Genomic DNA, 19,906 nt, shown 5'->3' on the forward strand with positions numbered 1-19,906 from the left:
TGGGTGTTCATGAGTGCTGCCTGCAGTCTATCATGGACAACCATTGGCAGCGTTAATGAACTCTTGCTGGGTGCTTGTCTATGTGTGTGAGCACACTGTGTTTGTGTGTACTTTTCTCCCAGCAAAATGAAGGTTTGAGGTGAGCAGAGTATTGATCTGAGAGCCTCATCAACTTGGTGTGAGGGGATGTCAACCGCTTGGCCAGATTCTGAGCAATTCCCCTTCTGTTACATAACCGGCAGCGCTATCGACCTGCAGATATCCATGAGTGTGCGTGCACATACATACACACACACATACACTTACCAGGCATACAGTTACGCACACAAGCAGTTTGCTTTCTATTCTGTACATGAGTCAGGCGCAAAACATTGATTCGTTTTTTAAGAGGCTCCAGTCATAACACAGGTGTTTTCAGCAGGGCTATCTGACATCTCAACATGCCCCTTTGCTTAAAGGTTAGTGAGTAAAGGGGCTGTAACAGTCAGCCTGTTAACACAAATACCAAGAAGTGTCACATTAACACCTGTCACCTCAGCCAATCCTGCAGCATCGAGTGAAGTGACAGGTCTTTGACAGCAATGCTAATTACTGATCGCTAAATAACAAGGTTGCAAAAGAGAAGGGGCTGAGCTGACGACTGCATTTACATACATTTGCATGCTGATTACAGAAGCTGTCATATTAGCAAATGGCAGAGATCAAAATGATTAAAAGGCAAGAAGAAAGAGTACATGAAGAGAGCATAACAACAAGCGGGGAGGCACGTGACGTATGATGAGAGATGACCTTACATGTGGTGGTAACTGTTATAGCATGTTGCCCTGGTGACTACTGACGACTTAGGGGTTATTATAATTGGGGATTAACAGATTAGCTGAGCCGTTACTTTTTCTTGCTTCGGCAAACACAAACAGACTCCTTCGAGCAAAAACCAGAAGATTATGGCACTTCAGTGGTACCCCAATCTGAAATGAGCTGGCAGCTGGCAGGTGTGAACAGATTCATATACACACACTCTTATGGAGCTGTGTACATTCACTAGAGTGGACTCAGGTGGATGTTATTCGACAGTTATGTTCAAAATCAACCCAGTAAAGCGTGCGTTATGTCAGCATCTTAATATACTCTAAATGTTTTTTTATTCATGTGGAGTTGTCACATGGTTGTCAGATGCTTGAGGGATGATTACTGTCATTTCAGTCAAACACAGCTGTCTCTCTCAGTGACTTAACGTTGACTGTGTTCATCCTCTGGAGATCTTGATCAGTGTATGGGCCTGTCATGTTGACAGAAGTGTTGTACTGTGAGTATGAGCATGCATATGCATACCGGAGTCCTCAGAGTCCTTGCTGTCAGGGGTATCCTCCATGTCATCATCAGACATCTCCATCTCCTCCTCTCGCCTGATGCCCATCAGCTGCTCATTGTGCATGTTTCTAATCTCCTGGAAAACACAAGGAAAAGAGTGGAGAGTCAAAACTGCAAAGACTTTTCGGAGGTGCTGAACTAGTAGGAGTAGGATCATCAGTGTGGCACCTCTTTGTTAATATAAAGCATTAGTTGTAATGAATACTAATGAATACTAATAACAGATCAGCAGAGAACGAAGGAGTGTAGATGAATAAAGATGAGAAGGATGATCTCAGAGCTGGGGCTCAATTCCTCCTCAGGCACAGCAAAAGGGCAGATGGTAGCAAAAATATAGCCAGACCCCAGTTTTGTACTTAAATGTTCTTTTTTTTAACTTTTTTTAACTTAGAAAAAACAGCATATTCATGCAGCTACAATACATGATAAGTATACAGCAATGACAACCACAGCCACTGTCAAAACATCACATACTGTAACTTCATAAGATTATGATCAAGAACGACAACACATGTCTCGGTGCATGTCTGTTGTTGTTTTTTTTTTACATCCCTGTTTTATTCTAATTGAGCTCACATCTAGAAACACTAGCAGTAACTCTAAATCACCAATTGTTTCCGTTTCATTTCATCCTCACAAACAGTCTCACTAATGACTACATCTGTCCTGAGACCAGTAGCAAGAAGCAGGTTTCAAAATGGTTTAAAGGTGAAGGTTAACCGACTGAATTGGATTGGCTGTAAAAGAGATCATATCGTTCAGGTCTATGCTGAGGGACAAACAAACAAAATCCTTGCGATACATTTATACACAATGGACAGTCCACGCATGCTTGGACCAGAAACAGACATAATGCCAATGAGAATCTGTGGTTGCATGGGCTTTCAAACACCATTCAGCTTGTGTTTACCGTTGAGAATATGAAGTACATTATGGTAGTACACAGTGTCTCCTTGAAAAACAAAAGGTCTAATGCTAATGGAGCAAGAGAATGAAGAGCACAGCAAACTGTGCATGAAAGACATAAATGGACACCCCTTTTCCACTCAGAGGGTTGAAGGTCACAGAACAATGTCCAGCAACGCAAGTAGACCATGGACATTGATGTCAGGGTCAGACATGCACATCAACATGGGAGGCTCATAGAGGTTTGAGAAGTGAAAGGGAAAAAAAAAGGATACACTGATTGTTTTATCAGAGCAAAATCCTATTCTCTTTTTCAAAATACTTTATATGTTCAAGTATTTAAGACCTCATGCTCTGACAGGCTGATGCCTGAATAGAAGTTTGAACATTTTATCACACTAGAATTTTATGAAGAGACAAGCAATAATAATGAATTATTGCTCCGTCACGAATGCTCAAAAAGTGAATGAAATGGAGCCCTACAATAAGTCACCTTATATAATAAAATGTTTATCATTAAATTGATTACCAGATATCCTCTAGTGTTAAACCTTTATCCCATCTTAGAAGAGGCTATACAGTACGATTCAGCAGACAAATCAAAACTCATCAAATACTGAGAGGTAATAAACCAATAGTCTTTAAAAGATGCATATCTCACCTGCAACGTCAAACTGGCTCATTTATAGTTATTTAGTTATTTAAGTTGCTTTATGCAATGAAGTTCATTTCCTTGTTAAAATGATTAGATGTGAGATTTTACTATATAACGGTAGATCTACATAGAAAATATCACTTTACTCACCTTTAGTAACCTTAAATAACTTATCAGAGCCTTGCTGAAGCCTATTTCTCCCCTTGATTTATGCCAAACACAACTATACACACAAGGATAACACTCACTCTACAATTCAAACATGAGTAGGTATTGGGACACACAAGTACAAACTGTATGTATAAACAATTCTGAGAGAAAGATACATGAGTGCTTTATCAATAAAATATTCACACAAATAGACTGAAAAATACTCCTAAAAAAGTAAATGGAGCAACAAAAAAAAAAAGAAGCTGCCTAAGAGTAAATAAACTTACAACCATCTGTCAGCTGACGTTATCAGCCTGAGCCCACGACAGAGGTCAAACAGGTACTCTACACACACAAGCACATGCAGACACACAACCATCTGGTGTGTATGGAGCACACTGTGCGCACACATATCCACTGCACAAACACACACACACACACACACACACACACACACACACACACACACACACACCACATAAAAACATTGATAGAGTGAGGCAGCTGTTGTCTGATTCTGCCTGGGAGCTGCAGCTAGTCAACACCGTGGCTCGTTCCTCCATATTTCACCTCCAGGCCAGAGAATCATACTGAATATACAATATGACAGTGTGAAACAGGCTGCCTTTTTGATGATAAACTACCCCTGAGCAACTGCACTTACTTACCTATTCTCTTTACACTGGCCAGTGGCTGCCAGTCCTATACATTTCAGCCTCTGAGGCAGGCTTGTGTATCAATGTTAAAATAAACCTGGATTAAGCCATATTTTTGATATTGAATCAAATCACTCCATGTGGTGTGAAAGAACTACCAATTGTGCTTTAACACCAAACTCTGCAGCTTTTCTGACACTTGTAGCCCATTATTTTGTTTCTCCGACCTTCACACAGAATCTATGTTCGAGCATCACCACTCTTATTACCCCCTCATATATTACAAACGCCAGCAGTTTCCAGTACAGGCGAGCTGAGTGCACTCTACCAGCCCTGCAATAAATGACAGAAAGCTGAAGTAAACAAGTCTAGCAAGCCAAGAGCCCCTGATGTTCTTCATTAGTTCGTGGAAACCAAACCAAAGCTAAAAAGAGAGCAGTATATTGAACTTAAATTCATTAATTTGCCAGAAACATGACTCAGATGGGATGCTCAGGTTGTTCTGTGACTGCTGCAAGTATAAGAAAACAACTGTTTGCCAACAGGTTATATTTATTTTTGATTGATTTATGAGGTTGTTTTTGGCCTCCTACTGGTTTAAAAATGTTTAACACAGTTTTAAACCTGCAATTTTTGTCTCAATTTGTTTCTTGTCACACACATCAGTTTTCTGATTTTGGGCTAATTCCCTATTGTGTATTAATTTATTTAAACCCAGACAGACAGCTGCAGAAAGATTCAGACTTAACTTGGGCCAATGCTGAACCAAGAGCTTTGAGTCTCAGTGACTTCATCTGTTTGCTGTTTGCTTCCTCTGAGACACACAGACACCAGGACACAGACACACACATACAGACACATACATATATACACACACAGCATCTGTGATGTCACTTTGAATGACAAAGTCTAAAGTCGCAGTGCTATTATGAAGTGTAAAATAGCTGGAAGAAAAAAACTACAAAGAATGTTTGAACCAGGAGTTCATTTAAAGGATTTTTTCCTGACAATATTTTCTGAATGAGGACATATTTAGCAGCAGAGTAACCGCCTGAAGGTGTCTCTTTCACTTGCATCTATGGCCATGCTGTACTCCAATAAGGAGTGTACTGCAGTCAGTCTGAGAAGAGAATGGACAGATCCCTGAGGCCTGATGTAAACACACTGCTATCCACATAATAGTTTAATACTTCCTGGTACAGTGTGCAGTATATATATATAAGAGAAAGTGATTCTCCAGTGACTAGGTTCATGAGAGACCGTCAATGTCTGAGCAGGGGAAGACAGCAATACATAAATGGTCTTTTCTGACATCAGACAACCAGGCATGTACTCAGGCATTTGCATGTAAACATGCATCATCCAGTGTCTTACTTACTTATCAAGTGTGTGTTAAGAGACTGCCACATAAGCTATTGTAAGTCTGATAAGTTCTAACAGTTGTTGCTACAGAATGGTAAAAGTTTAAATTTTATTTGACTATTTTCATGATTCTGCAGCAAATCTGAACAGTAGAGCGATAGAGATCATTTTGCTTTGCAACACCTACCTTTAAAAAGAGGTTTTACAAGTTGATTGCTGCTTCTGCTGTGTGAGAATCTGTTATTATCATGTGCGTGCATGTCTGTATTAGCCTCTAAATTACACCTTAAATCACTTGTTTTTCATACTGAGGTTCAAAGAAACTTACCAATCAGATATGATCATATATGGTCCATTAGACCCAGGACTGCACCACACTCCAGAGCCCTCCATTACATACAACCCATCATCATGCTAATTAATGCTCCATTTGGCAGAGAGAAAATGGTGAGCAGATAGTGGATGACAAAAAAAATGTTAGAGTCGAAAATAAATATGGTTTTACGCGTCAAGATGTTCCTCCTCAAATATCTGCTCATAAATTTGGAGACTGTTTTTTGTAAATGCAGGGTAGAAGGTTTATACAGATTTACCTGTGTTCTGGACACCCTTAGAGATGGAAAACTCACCCAGCAGCTTGTATCCCTTCATGGGGGAGAGCAGTGGCGGCAGCAGGGGGAGGGGGGGTTGGGGGTAGGGGGAGGGGCAGAGGTTTGGACCTAGGTGTGTCTGGATCTTACAGGGGCTGGAGTGAGCAGCCACCTGTCCTGTAACCTGACTTCATTGAAAGTACTTACTGTCAGATGGAGTCTGCTCTGTTCATCTCTGATATCACCTATTTTTTTCTGCTCTTGTTGAACTTTGAGTATCATGATGTAACCCTAATGCAAGCGCTCTAACTATCAATAGAAACATATAGAACTTTACAATGAGTAAGGAGGGAGACAGGTATAGAACAAAATGGGATGAAGTCTAATTTTCCATATATCATGTGAACAACAGAATAAAAATCAGAGAGTACCAACCTCTGTTTGTTTGCGCCACATGTCCAGGTTCTTGCGCTGAGCTTTGGAGAAATGGTCCCATGCCTTTTGTTTGGAAGCAGCTTGGAATACAGACACAATCTGTTCAACTGTGGCAGGATGCAGGGAAGGACCAGAGACCATCCAGAGACAGAGAGACAGAGACAGAGGGCAGGTGGGAGGGAGCAGAGGAGTGAGAAAGTGGAGTCAACTAGGGATGTAAAGAACTGTGTGTGTGTGGTGTGTCTGTATATATGTGTGTGTGTGTGTGTGTGTGTGTGTGCGTGTGCGTGTCAAGCCTGTGATCTATTTACCTGCTGATGCCAATGCATCATCTTGTGGATGGTTGGTCAGATAGCTCCCACATGCAAGGACTTCAATAAATCATACATTCTTCCAACATACTTAAATTATATATGATATACTGGTTTATACATATATGCGCCTTGTCCCCTTTTAAGACTGCAGCTCTGCTACATCTGACTTGATGTTAATTAGCCACGCCACAATCGTGTAAGGACGGAAATGTCTGTCAATCCACCACCTTGGTCAAGACTTAAAAATCTCCAAAACTATTAAATGGTAGTGCTAAATGGTAGCTAGTGGATTGATTGTCATAAAATTTGGTATAGATATTGATGTCCCTCTCAGGATGAATTGTAATAACTTTGGTAAACCCCTGACTTCTTTCTAATGCCATCATCAGAACAAAATATTACCTAATACCTGCTAAAGATCAGCATGTTAACATTGTCATTGTGAGCATGCTGATGTGAGCATTTAGCTCAAGGCACCATTGTGCCAAAGTACAGCCTCACAGAGCCACTAACGTGGCTTTAGACTCTTGTTTAACATTTGTTTAACGAGGGAAAGTTTGCTAAGCAACTGGCATCTGCCAAAAATAACCTACTTCACGTCAGCCACTGTTGACCACTGTGCAGCTCCACTACAGCAGTGGGCTGTTAAGAACCTTGCCCAAGGACACCTTGTTGAAATAATACAATGTTCCTGATTTACTTTCTCTATGCAAATTTCTCAGATTTTAAAGGAACAGCAGTAACCTTCAAATCTTATTACTGTAGTTAACAGTTCAGCTGTAACTGCAAAATGAAAGTGTAGAAACTTAATACTGGGCTGAGTTGAGCTGAGCTGAGCAAGATTTCTTTGGGTCAAGGAGTCTTATTAGGACCAGACAGCACAACCCACTGCCCCTACATATGATGTATATGATGACAGCTTCTCTGGGTCTGTACAGTCTGCGACAGACTCTATCGTAGCTGCAGATATCGATATAGTCATTCCCCTCCAAGCTATCTATCTGCTATCATGTAGGTGGTCATGGAGGACTGTATGGGTGGTCTGTGTATCCCAGAGGTCCAAATGTACACAGGGGGGAGTCAATAAGACCACCAGCTAAGTGTGTATGTGTATGTGTTTGCAGAGCAGTGAGAGAGAAGAGTACAGGGATCAATAGCATCTTCCCAGCTCCCTGTAATTTGATGGAGCAGATCGATAGTGAAGGCAGAGAACAGAGAAAAGTGTACAGACAGACTTTCTGGGCTGTGAGCTTTTATGTAAGTATACGTATATATATGTATTTGTATGTGTGTGTGTGTGTGTGTGTGTGTGTGTGTGTGAAATCATTTTTGTATTCTGCTGGTTTTGATTGGGACCATTTCTTTGGTATAAAGTAGTTCAGATAGAAATTGTTCAAGGTACCGCCTGTGGATTATCCTTCGAAAAGATGACATATTGTTTCTGGGAAGGCAAGATACTTTTGGAAGATACTTTGACGTTTTTAAATAAATTTTTTGATGCTTTGAGCACCAGAAGTGAAATTCTCTGCACTTTCATTGTATAAGTGCAGCAGCAGAAGACTGAGAAGCCAATATCTCAAAAACTGGGCACATAAAATAAAAAAAAGAAAACTATCAGCATGGTTATGCACCACTAATGATTAAGTGAGAATATTTTTTTGTGACTTGGATGAATTGGCCCTTTAAGGTGACATATTACATCATATACCCCTCACAGACCTATGTGGACAGAGGGACAGGCAGTATTTATTTGGTATGGAGAGATTGTTGTTTCCAAGTGTAAAACCTTCTCACAGGAGTCCTTTCTCTGTCTTATCGTTTATATGACTAGCAATGCACCAAGAGGAAGGCTAAGTCATGAATAGGAATGTGTTTGTGTGGGCTGAAATTATGGAGGGCAGCTAATACAAGGACAGCAACTCTGTTTTTCTCTCTGGCTTATACAAACACACACACACACCCACATACACCTATCCTTTTCTACATTTATTAACCCAATAAACAAAACAAAAAACAGGGATTTTCAATTCATGTTCCTAGTGTGTTTACATTCTATTTAACATGCGTGTGGTGATATCTGGAGACAAAGTGCTGCAGGCACTGGTGTAAATCAACAGCTGCATAGTCAAAGCTGTCAAAGGTGGGCAGGAGCAGTATACATTGCCTTTGGCCTTTCATCAACTTAAATGAGCTAAGCATGCATTTACTGTATATGTTTAGCCTCCACTGTATTCATGTGAGGCTGCTTACTATCTTCATCTGGAGGCAACCTGAATAATATTCTACTCCAGTCCTTCTCTTCATCCATGAATGATAGCATTGGTACCAGTATTTTCCTTCCCTTTTAATGTTTATATATAGATATAGATCTTTTTGTATGTTGGAAGTAATGAAAGAAGTCAGAGAAGTAAAAAGTGTGCGCCCCAGTCATAAAATCCTCCTGCGTGGCTGCCAGCCGAAGTGTTGGTCACACTGGACGGCGGTAGAGGCATTTGTACCAGCATCTGGTTCAAAAGTAGTCGAGCTGACTTTTGCCTCAGAGCTGAGAGTGTCAAGACAGCGAACAGAAATGAGTCACTCTGCTCTGTGTCACTTTGTCCTCAGTTTCCATCACCCTTCTCTATTTCCATTAGTTATTTTTGAAGTTCTGTGATTGTGAGACAAGATTGTTTTGTAGAAGTTCATATCCTGCCATGCTGTTATCCTGCCTTGATCTGTGTACAATTGACACAGCTAAAAAAAAAAAGATAAGTGCAATGATTCAACTTAGGGTCTTCTTGACTCGTGATTTGAATCATCAATGTTTAGGGGTCAGGCCTTATATAAACAATAAGACAGTTAGCAAAGACATTAAAACTTACCTCTAAGCCATCTTTCCCACAACAAACTAGCACAAAGTAAGATTGAGCCTGAGAGACTATTAAACTCAATAACCTTTATATCCACCTTGCTTAGGTATTTAAAATACTGTGCAGACATGCTCTGTGCACCACGTGAGCATTCATGAGGGGCTGTGAACAAAATTATACTTACTGTTTTGCAGCATTCAGCACTTCAGACACAACAGTCTTGCTGGGATTTTGACTTCAATTGTGAAAGCCTGTAACCTACAGTATGTTTATGTTGTGTGTAACCTGCAATATGTTTATGTTGTGTGTATCGCTCTATGATAGAAACTTACACTGAACCAGAAACTTGGCCAAGAATGGATTGACTGATTCTTATTCTCCCCCTGCACATATACTGCACAACAAGGATTATTCTAAATGTATTCTCATAGTAAACCTTAAATGAGTTCCCAGTGAGAGCGATCCTGAATTTATACAGTATATACAATACATACTCCATTATACATTCAAGTCTGTAGTGTGTGTGATTCAGAACGTAAGACTCACACTGAGCCAGTATGCCAGACAAAGCAGTCTTGAACTTGTCTTTGGCCTCCTCCATCTCCTTCTCATGCTGACTTTTTTCGGCCATCAGTCGGCGGATGTGGCTGTTGGAGGACTGGATCATGGAGTAGAAGTTGTTGGCGTTCCTGCGATTGACTTCGCCTCGTTCCAACCAGGTCAAGAGCACACGCACTGCGTCAGGAAACTTGCAGTCATCTGGCAAAGATGACAAAGGAGGAAGAGTGAGGTTCTATACAGGAAAAAACATCCTCCATGTTCAGTCCAATGACATTTAAGGTGTTGAAAGCAACAGCTGGCAAGATGAAAAAGGATTAATAACAATAATAAACCTTGCCAAAGTAAACATTTCAGCCATAATATAAATATAAATGAAATAAGGCTGTAAATTCAAAACCGTAGAAAGCAAGAGTTTTCATTTATCAAGTTGAAAAGTAGACAAAGTAAAGTTAGAGTTAATATAAGCAGCAGAACACTGAGCAGGGATGAAAAATAAATAACACATAAATAAAAGGACAGGTGAACAAAGAGACAGCTGGGCTGTTGGAAGAAAAAACTGAACTGTCATACACTGGGTAACATGAAACATCAAGGACCTCGATGACACCTGACAGATATGGACAAAAAAGGTAAAAAGACTGGAATGAAACCCTTTTTAGGCAGTCTCGGTAAAAATTTCCTCTGTGAGCTTCAAGTCATCAAAAGGAGGAACTGGGTTTGGAGTACTGGAATAAAACTGGCATTGGAAAAGGTTTGAACCCTTTTTTTCCCCCTGTAGGTGGAAGATTCAGGGAAAGAGTAAACCTTAATCTGCAGCAAATAGCCGGGATGTGTGTTTTCATAACAGCAGCCCAAAGTGATCAGAAACAAATCTTTGGCCAAAACAGCACAATGTTAGAGTTCTTTACACCAGGGCCAAGAAGGAAGGACCGAAAAAGACGCACAGATGGTGGAGTGTGAGAAAGTCACAGCCATTTTTTTTATAAATCGGGCAACTGTGACTGAGACCTGGAAGTGTCATTGCTCATTAGTGAAACAAGTTTGTTCAGCCAGAAACTCAGTGGAAAGTGGAGAAGAGGGGAAAGGAGAGCAGAGGAGGGAAAATGGAAAGGATGAGCAGAGAAGAACAGAGAGTGCAAAGAGGAGAGTAGAGGAGAAAGGACAAGATAAGAGAGAGGAGCATGTGCTGAGGGGAGAGTAAACCGATATATCATGTTCAACAGCCTTTGTGTAACGTCTGCTGAAAATAAATTCTATGAATTTCTTAGCACATCAGAGAACTGCACTGTCAGTTTTACCAGCTGTAGTTAAGGACCATTCCTGTAAATCCTGGTTGCCCTGCAAGCACACAAACACACACTCACACACACACACACCCACCCACACACAACTGATCCATTACTCTAAATATTTAGTTTGTGGTTTGCATGAATTATGATAGCACCTCTCCATTTTCACTTCTGTTTGCTCATAAATGATGTGACAATTTGTGATATAAACGCTCTTAAGTTAATTAAACAAATGATTTGTTTCCGTATGGTTCAAGGTTTTACATTTTTATGCAGCTCTGTTCATTTGGTTTGTGTTATTATATCATGCACAAATTATATAGTACATGCTTTATACTTTGCCAGCATCCATGTCCACAAACCTTTGATCTTGTCTCCCAGCTGGCTACACTCATGCTCCGAGTAGTGGACGATGGGAGGAGGCGAGGGTGGCCGGAGACGGTCCTCCTCCATCTTGCGCCGGTGCCGCTCCTCTCTGGCCAGCATACGCTGGTGACACTCCCACTCATAGAGGTCGTCTCTGGCCTGGGCGAAGTCCACGTGGAGACGACCAGTGTCTTTTTTGTCTGTGCTGGAGCCCAAACGGATACGGTAGCCTAGAGAGACGACAGTGGAGGGATTAAAAATGGAAACAAAAAGATATGTGAGGAGCTGGAGCACCAAAAAAAAAAAAAAAAAGTAAATATGATGGGGGAAAAGCAGATGGGACACCAGGGAACTCGCCAATTAAAATGAGGTAATCTGTCTGCTCAGACAGTTTGATGAGATTTTCACAGTATGTTGTGTGTTCAGCAGGTGCTTAAATGCCCCTCATTTTTTTGAGACTTTTTTAAAAAACTGCATTTAGCTTTTTATTAGATATTTGACAGTAGAGAGCAGTATGTGGAAAGAGAGAAGAGGGTGACACGTGGCACAGATCCAAGACCGATTCAAACTGACAAAGTCATGGTTACGTGGTTTGTACCAGGATGCCTGAGTGCATCTAATTTTTTGACAGCTGTCAACTTCACACATCCCAATCACATGTGAGTTTCTTCAACTCTGCTTATTTCTCAGTGATTTAGCAAATATATATAATAATCACTCACTCAAAGCCTCACAAAAAATTAAAGAACAAAAATAAAACATTTTCAATTGGGAAAACCATGTGTCTTTTAAATGCAAATTAAAAACATGGCCAGGGGCATGAAGTTGATTCAAGTGAGCAGCAAGAAAGACAAGAGGGAGCAAGAGACACATGTAGAGACACAACAAAAGGTACGCAAATGAGTATTACTCATTACTTTGTGGGGTTTCTCCCTGAGCCAATAGTGAGACATTTTACATCACCTTCCAAAAATTGTATTTAGACCATTAGACAGAAAACAGAGTCAAACCACTGAACACGGTCTTTATTGAGGTCTAACTATCAACCGTCACTCTCTTTAACCTCGTCACTACTGATTTTGCTTGTTGGATTTCTACATTTCAGATGATAAGTGTTGCTGTAGGGTTTTGTTGACAGGAGGCCTGCATTCTTTTGTCAATACACAAGAGAGACTAAGGGAGACCAATTACCTCTTTAGTGGCACTGAAAGACCACAATATCCCTCATTACCCCCTCTTTTCCACACTACTTCCCTCTTATGCTAACTCCTCCTTACTCAATTTTCACTAATGGCTGGTTTGCGGATTTGAAGTGAAATCATGCCCATTTTGTGATTTAATTGGTTGAAATGATCATAGTGTGTTCAGCATGTGTTTGGGTACATGTGTGTGAGTGTGTGCTCTAGCCAAACACCGTAATGATGCCCAGTTTGATTCACTGTGACCCAACACACCCCTCATCGCAAGAGAGGGGGGGGCAGTGGTGGATGCCAGCACAAACAGGAAAAGAAATGAGCATGAGTTTGGGGGTTTCTACTTCAGTCTGGTCTCTCTGCTTCAGGCTCCCAATCTACCACTACTTCAATATTTCATATGAGGAGATCTCAGTGTGCTGAGTGTGTGCCGTTGCTGGGGACTATGTTTGAACAGGGTGTGTATGTGTGTGTGTGTGTGTGGGATATTATTTATAGGAAAGCTACACAGCTCTGTCATCTGGCTAATATATGGACCTCAGCTCCACATCTCACTGTAAGAATAGAGGCAGAAGAAATCACAGGATCTCTAATTCAAACTCATTCTTACACACACACACACACACACACACACACACACACACACACACACACATACTTTCAAATGCATGAACACACACTTAATAATGCCGAGGATACTACTGAATTGGCTGCTGGGTTAAATGGGTTTTTAAAAGTAGGAATATATGGCCTGCAGTTTGCACGGAGAGATTTAAGACGACCGGGCTCTAGAGGCTGCTGTGAAAATGAAGATAAGATAAGAAACCATAAGCTGGTGTTACATGGTTAGTAGCTATGCTTTTTTGTACTTAATGGTCATTTATTTCATTTGTTATGTGAGCCTCTAGTAGGCTGTAGTTGAATTCATTCCTCGACCATGTCTGGTGTCTTAACTGATTTTTCTAATGGTTAACCCAGAACAGTTGTGAAGTGAGAGGAGTCACTGTTTCTGGAAGTATTCTTCTTCCCTGCTGTGACGTTCCATTTTAAAATTCTCTTTTAGTCTTCTGAATGGTTTAATGATCATATAGGCTTTGGTATGGCTGCCAGTTATAATTATTTCAACACTGTTTATAAGAAATAATATTTTTTGTGTAAGTTTGGTATGACAGATGGCTCTGAATAATACAATACCCATGAGTCTCGACCAGTATTGCTATGGAGAGGAGAAAGCTGTAGCGAATGCAAAATACTTTATTGTTGCTGCTTTGAACAAAACATGCACGTCATAGTTTCTTACTGAAATGCACCTTGTGAGTCATAGTAACCTTCTCTGTATCTATTCTGTTTTTAAAAACACATTCTTGTACCTTCAGCTTGTTATCGAGGAACCTATATTTTCTTTTCTTCAGTTAACCTTGTACTGGTGATTTTAACCGAGAGAGTTCAATGTCCATTCAAGCCGTAAAAGTTCTCCAACCGTGTGTCATGAAATGAAACTGTTACTTTCAGATCCAGGGGTGCTGGAAATAGCTTCTTCACCTCTATGTATTCTTGCTTGACATTCATCTAAGTGGCAATTCAACTAACCGAAATACGCTTCACACATAAGCACTTACAAAATGATTGAAGGTTTTATGATTGCAACAGCTTACCAGACAGGAAGAGAGCCTTGTCCACAGTGAACTCCTCAGCAAATCTGATATGGCAAAAGTTCTTCTTGCTTTTGCGGATGGCGGTGATATCACCGCACTGTCCGAAGACCTCCATGATAAGCTGCTCGTTCGCATTCTCTGGTAGACCGCCGACAAACACCGTCTTACACCCTGGAGGGCGTTCTCTTGTGGCTGGAGGGGGAAGGTCTGTACAAAAGTAGTGGAGCAAAGGAGATGAAATAAAGTTAGGTGTTGAGCACATTATGGCTGGACTGACAGATAGATGAATAATAGATGAATAACCAAAGCAACCAGTGAAGCTAAATTTAGAGAATGAATTATGCTCTTTGAAAAGCTGAAAACAATATGTCCCATAGCAGGAACATCCTGTTATGATTAAATCGTAGCTGGAAATCATTGGCGCAGACCTGAGGAGAATTTCTGATTTCCTGTCTTTTGTTTTTACTCAAAATGAAATATGTGTGCCTGTATGTCAATAAAAGAGACTCTAAATAATAACAAAGTTATGCTATCTGAAAAGGAGGAGGGAAAGAAGCAGCTGCAGAATTGTAGCTCCAATCCAAAAATACTATATTCATTTAATTCTTACTTTAAACACCAATATTTGAATAGCACAGATTCAATTAAGAACAAAAGCCTGGGTATGTCAAGACATCAAACAAACAAAGTAGTAAACAAAACTAGATAATAGAAAATAGGCAAATAGCTTTACATTTACAAGCCAAAGCACCATAAGGACACCCGTACAAACAGGAGCTGACAGATCCATTAAGACATTTAATGCAAACAGCACACTCCAAAAACCTGCGGAAAAAATACAAAATTAAACCATTTTGTCACCTAAATATAGGCCTGTATGATAAGGCATCCAATCCCAACATAATAGCAGATGAAAATCAATGCAAATACATAATATTCACAAAGCACAAATGTCAAATCACAAGAGGAGCCTGGGGTCAAATTCCAGATTGAGGCTGAGAAGAATAAAGGGCCAGGTCACAAAAGATTTAAAAAGAAGAATAAATCTGTATAAAATGCGATTTAAGACTTTGAAAAACAAACCGCATTCTGGTACTTGATGCAGCAAAATTCAATTAAGTCATATTTAAAACATAGCACTTATGACCTAAAAAGTGATAAAGCTCAATGCATGAATAATAATAACTTGGAGCAATGTGTTCAGGTCGTTTTTTGTTAGATAAATGTTAATATCAAACCATTCCATGCATGAAAATGAAATCCTTTTGGCCATAAAGTGATTGCAAATCCTCTCCCTGCATTGTAGAAATCACTTATTCAACACAGAAGAGTGTTGAGTGATCTAATCTCCAATAGATCAGGCTTCTCATCCATGATGAATGTGATTAGTGTGGTCTGTGAGGAGTGAACCAGCTAATCAGTGGAACACTGTGGATGCTGTATTTCTGGATGTCTGCTACAAAGGCCTCGCATTCACTCTTATCAACAACTCCACTGTAGACATTGATACTCTGAGAAGAACTGGGATTGGCCTTGGTTGGATACCTGAAGAGTACAATGAGGGTCTGGTTGATCAACTCCAAGTGGAGGAATTGAATTATTGTGGAGTCTTATTCAAGTGTGACAGATTTGAAGACTAAGTATTGGTTTGGTGCGTACTTTGCATCAGACTGTGGTCCTGAACAAAGCGATAAACAAAAACTCTAAATTATCTGCTTCATTTTAATTCCAACCCTCACCTTTAGTCACAGGCTTCTCAGTAGAGTGTCTGGTCTCATTCTACATTATAAAACAAGGAGCTCAGTTATTTGGGAAGATCTTGGTATTGAGCTGCAGCACCTTCACGTTAGAGGAGCCAGCTGATGTGGTTTGGCTACCTGTTAAGGATGCCTTCTAATAATATAATATTAAATAAAGCAAAAAACTGGAATATGTACAAAAAGAAGAGGAGTTAGGTAGATATCAAGCAGTGAAAACATAAAAATCCGAAGTTAGAGTTTCCTTCTGGCAAAAAAATTTCATTAACTCATAATCCTCCTGCTGTCAAAGCTCCTTGTACTGTAAGGCTCTACTGCAAAGACTTGCAACAAAACCTTCCAGCTAAGAGCAAACCAGCACTCTCTTACATACACAGACTACCACTATACGAGTATATATATGAGATGGACAGAAAAAGTAAAGGTGGTGCTGAAAAAGCTTGTGATAGCAAGAAAAACCTTTGTTGGCAGGTGCGACAGAGAGTTCCAAATTAAATGACCTTTTCGGTCCACAAGTGGCTGATGGTGGTGATGGTGACGATGGGGAGAGCAGTGAGGACAGAAAAAGGGAGCATTGCAGCAGAAGTCAAATGTTTTATGTTGTAACTAAAAAAGTTTTTAAATTGTCATAGAAAGTTTGCGGTATTTTGTTACTTTGGCTGCAATCAGATAACTTGTAATTCGCTAACAGGAGTTTGCAGGAGTGAGATAATTTTGTGATCCTCTCCGCTACCTGCTGTGCTACCGAATCCCACTGTTAGGGACATTTTATGCAAATGTGCTATATACAAGATCCAGATGAACTATTCATGATTTCCTGATTGAATTACAATAAATACATGATATCACACAATATATTACTGTATTTGTGAATCTTCCCACTGATTGCATTTTTATGCAAATTAATCAAGCAGGTGAACCTGAGGCAGAGAAGCACAGAGAGAGGATGGAGGGCAGCTTTTGCAGGATATGTGTGAGCATGCTGCTGGCAGACAGAACTTAAAAACAAATTTTTTTGTTCAATTCTAACCCGATGCCTGTGTCTCTCTGAGTAATTGAGAAAGAAACTTCAAGGTTGATTATTTTAAAATGCAGACGGAAAACCTGAGGAGAGAGAGAAGGAGAGTGTGGATGCCGGGTCCAGAGTAGAAAAAAAACAGAGAAATAAACATGAGGGAGAGAATGCAGAGTTCAAAAACTGCATTATAAAGACTATATGGTGATTCTAATAACTTGTCCAACTTATTAACATATATAAATATTAGAAACACCTGAAAATATAATAGTTACAAACTACAGCCTCAAAAAATACCACAGTTGAATCTGACAGTGTGGACAACAGCTAAAAGCTATAGGTTTTTCAACACTAATATTTATTTCAGGACTGAACAGATTGGATTGCATTATAGTTTTTCTTTTTTCTGGACACTCAGTGAGGGTATGTTTTGGATCTTGGGAAATTAGCATAATGTATTTTGAGACATTATAACTAATAAGCTGGTTGATGTGCTTTTATTTTGAGACATCACTATAAACGGAGGCTGCTGCAAAGTAAATACGCCTGCTGATTCTCAGTCCAGCCCTGTCTGACAGGACTGCTGTGTGTGGCCACCCACTGGTCTGCTACACAGGTCATCACCATCCATCACCTTGACTGGCTAAACTCATTTTTATGGTCTGAGGGCTGCTAAAGGGAGGAGGCTTCAACCCTTGAAGGACTGTTACTCAGAAGATAAACTACATTTAGACACAATCAAGTAAACACATTTAGTGCACTCATGTCATGCATGAACCTGCGCACATGGAGATTTATCACATGTAAAAACTGACATTATCAGTACACTCACACACCAGGACCCCCCTGTCTTAGAGACTGCTTTCTGCATGAGTACATTTATCTACGGAGGGACAATTTTACTGAAAATACTCCACCTGACTATCAAAGAGAGACCACTGTTCCAAAGTATTTACAAACTATTAAAAAAAAAGGTACTATTACGCTTCAGCACTAATAGATGAGTGGGAGAAAATGGCGGGAGAGTGGGTGGAAGAGGGGTCAAGACTGAATGGGGAAGGTTTGACTGCAGAAAAGAGAGAAGGAAGCGACAAGAAAAGAGCTTGATGAGGATGTACACTGACGGTAAGGTTATTCACACTGAGGAGATGGAGGAAGTGGGAGAGCGCTCGGGAGCTGGGGGAGGGCCGCAGGGTTGTTGCTGCTCAGCTAAAAGGTCAGTCAGAGCGGATGCTGCACGTGGTGTCAGGTTGAGTGTGTGCAGCTAGAGGGTAATGACTGCTTGTGATGGACACCATATGCAACCTTGTTGCATAGATCCAACACTTTCCCTGTGATATTAGCTAAAAGCTTGAATGCAGGTATTATCAACACTTTGTTTCCCTTTGTTCTTCACAGTGTATAACTCTCCAGACTGTGTATCATCTGCATTCTTAATACATCTACCATGTAGTAGACTGTTGTATCATTGATATTACAGTCATTTTCAGTAATACTACATTTCCACACAGAGGAATTTGTGAACATTTTTCATATGCCATTACAGTTTTATGTAGGCTCCATCTAGTTTGCACCATGAAATAATGATATGCCTCTATCATCAGTGACTACATTTACATGCACACTAATATTCCATTATTATTCCAAATATGACAATATTCCGAATTTGATATGGGTCATGTAAACAGCATGTTCTATTTGGATATTCTGAGTTAGGCCTTATTCTGAGTGTAGCATTTCCCAATTAAGACATGTGGGATATGCTTCAGCATTCAGAATATGCATCTAAATTGAAGTTTTTACCACAGTTTTTACCACAGCACTCGGCCTCTTGCCCGTTTATGGTCAGCTTTGTGTGTTGTAAACAAACCAACTGGCCAACAATTTGCAAGGCTGGGATAGAGATGCATGATGGGCTGGTTGTGTAACGCACCCCTGCACAGGCAAAATGACATATGCTGGAGCAGGAAGGCAGACAGAGGAGAGGAATGAGAGGAGAGTGGAGAGCTGTTCAGGGCGTGCTGGAAAAACGGAGCGGACATTCTCCACAACGGGGACGGAGGGGATTGGTTATTATCCTGACATGTAGCCATGGACTGACGGTGATGACTCGGTGTGATGCACCAAAAACACTCAGCAGTGTAGTAAACATCATGGGACAACCTAGGTACTGGATGTGCCTGTAACTATAAATTTACAATATCAGTCATATCAATATCACTTATATATATCAGGCAGCAGCTCACTAATGTTTTTCACCTCGCTGGTTTACTTCCCTGCCTGCGGAGATCTTGTGATTCCTGTTCCCACTGAAGCAGAGAGAAACCCTGAAAACCCTCTGCATGTAAACGGGAATATTAGTGGAATATTCATTTTTATTAGCCATGTAAACAGCTTATTAGGAATGCTGTCTTTTTCGAAATAAGGGCAAAAACCAGAATATTTTGCACATGTAAATGTAGTCAGTGTTCCCCTCCCATTCCCTCGCCGGCCCTGTCATACTGTGAGGCAATGCAGCCTTTGTGCAAGAGATGCTAAAAAGATAATTTTCTCAACAATAAAACTCACTTCCAGCCATATTTTACATCTTTTGTGATGTGAAAGGCTGCTTAAGAAGTTGATATAACTAGTAACCTGCCTAACAGCTGATTTCATAAAATCTGAAAATAATTAATGATAATCATAATAGAATTTAGCAGATAGCAGTGCTTATTTGATAAACAGATTAAATGTTTATGTAGGTTTTATTCCTCCATGCAAAAAGCTTAACAAGGCATTCTTT

General features: G+C 40.2%; 1 protein-coding gene across 7 annotated transcripts in view; it reads right to left on the reverse strand.

The window, feature by feature from the left end:
* The window catches only part of enox2 (ecto-NOX disulfide-thiol exchanger 2), a 188,332-nt gene that overhangs the window by 15,747 nt on the left and 152,679 nt on the right, over positions 1 to 19,906 (reverse strand). For all 7 annotated transcript variants that reach the window (XM_042418472.1, XM_042418470.1, XM_042418465.1 and 4 more), the window contains 5 exons: positions 14,353 to 14,559; positions 11,501 to 11,734; positions 9,835 to 10,047; positions 6,126 to 6,232; positions 1,333 to 1,447 (listed from right to left, as the gene is read on the reverse strand). In XM_042418472.1, coding sequence (XP_042274406.1) covers positions 1,333 to 1,447; positions 6,126 to 6,232; positions 9,835 to 10,047; positions 11,501 to 11,734; positions 14,353 to 14,559 — 876 coding nt within the window. The remainder of the gene's footprint in view (positions 1 to 1,332; positions 1,448 to 6,125; positions 6,233 to 9,834; positions 10,048 to 11,500; positions 11,735 to 14,352; positions 14,560 to 19,906) is intronic.

Source organism: Thunnus maccoyii, chromosome 8 (genome assembly GCF_910596095.1).
Source record: "Thunnus maccoyii chromosome 8, fThuMac1.1, whole genome shotgun sequence".
In the NCBI taxonomy this organism is placed as follows: domain Eukaryota; kingdom Metazoa; phylum Chordata; class Actinopteri; order Scombriformes; family Scombridae; genus Thunnus; species Thunnus maccoyii.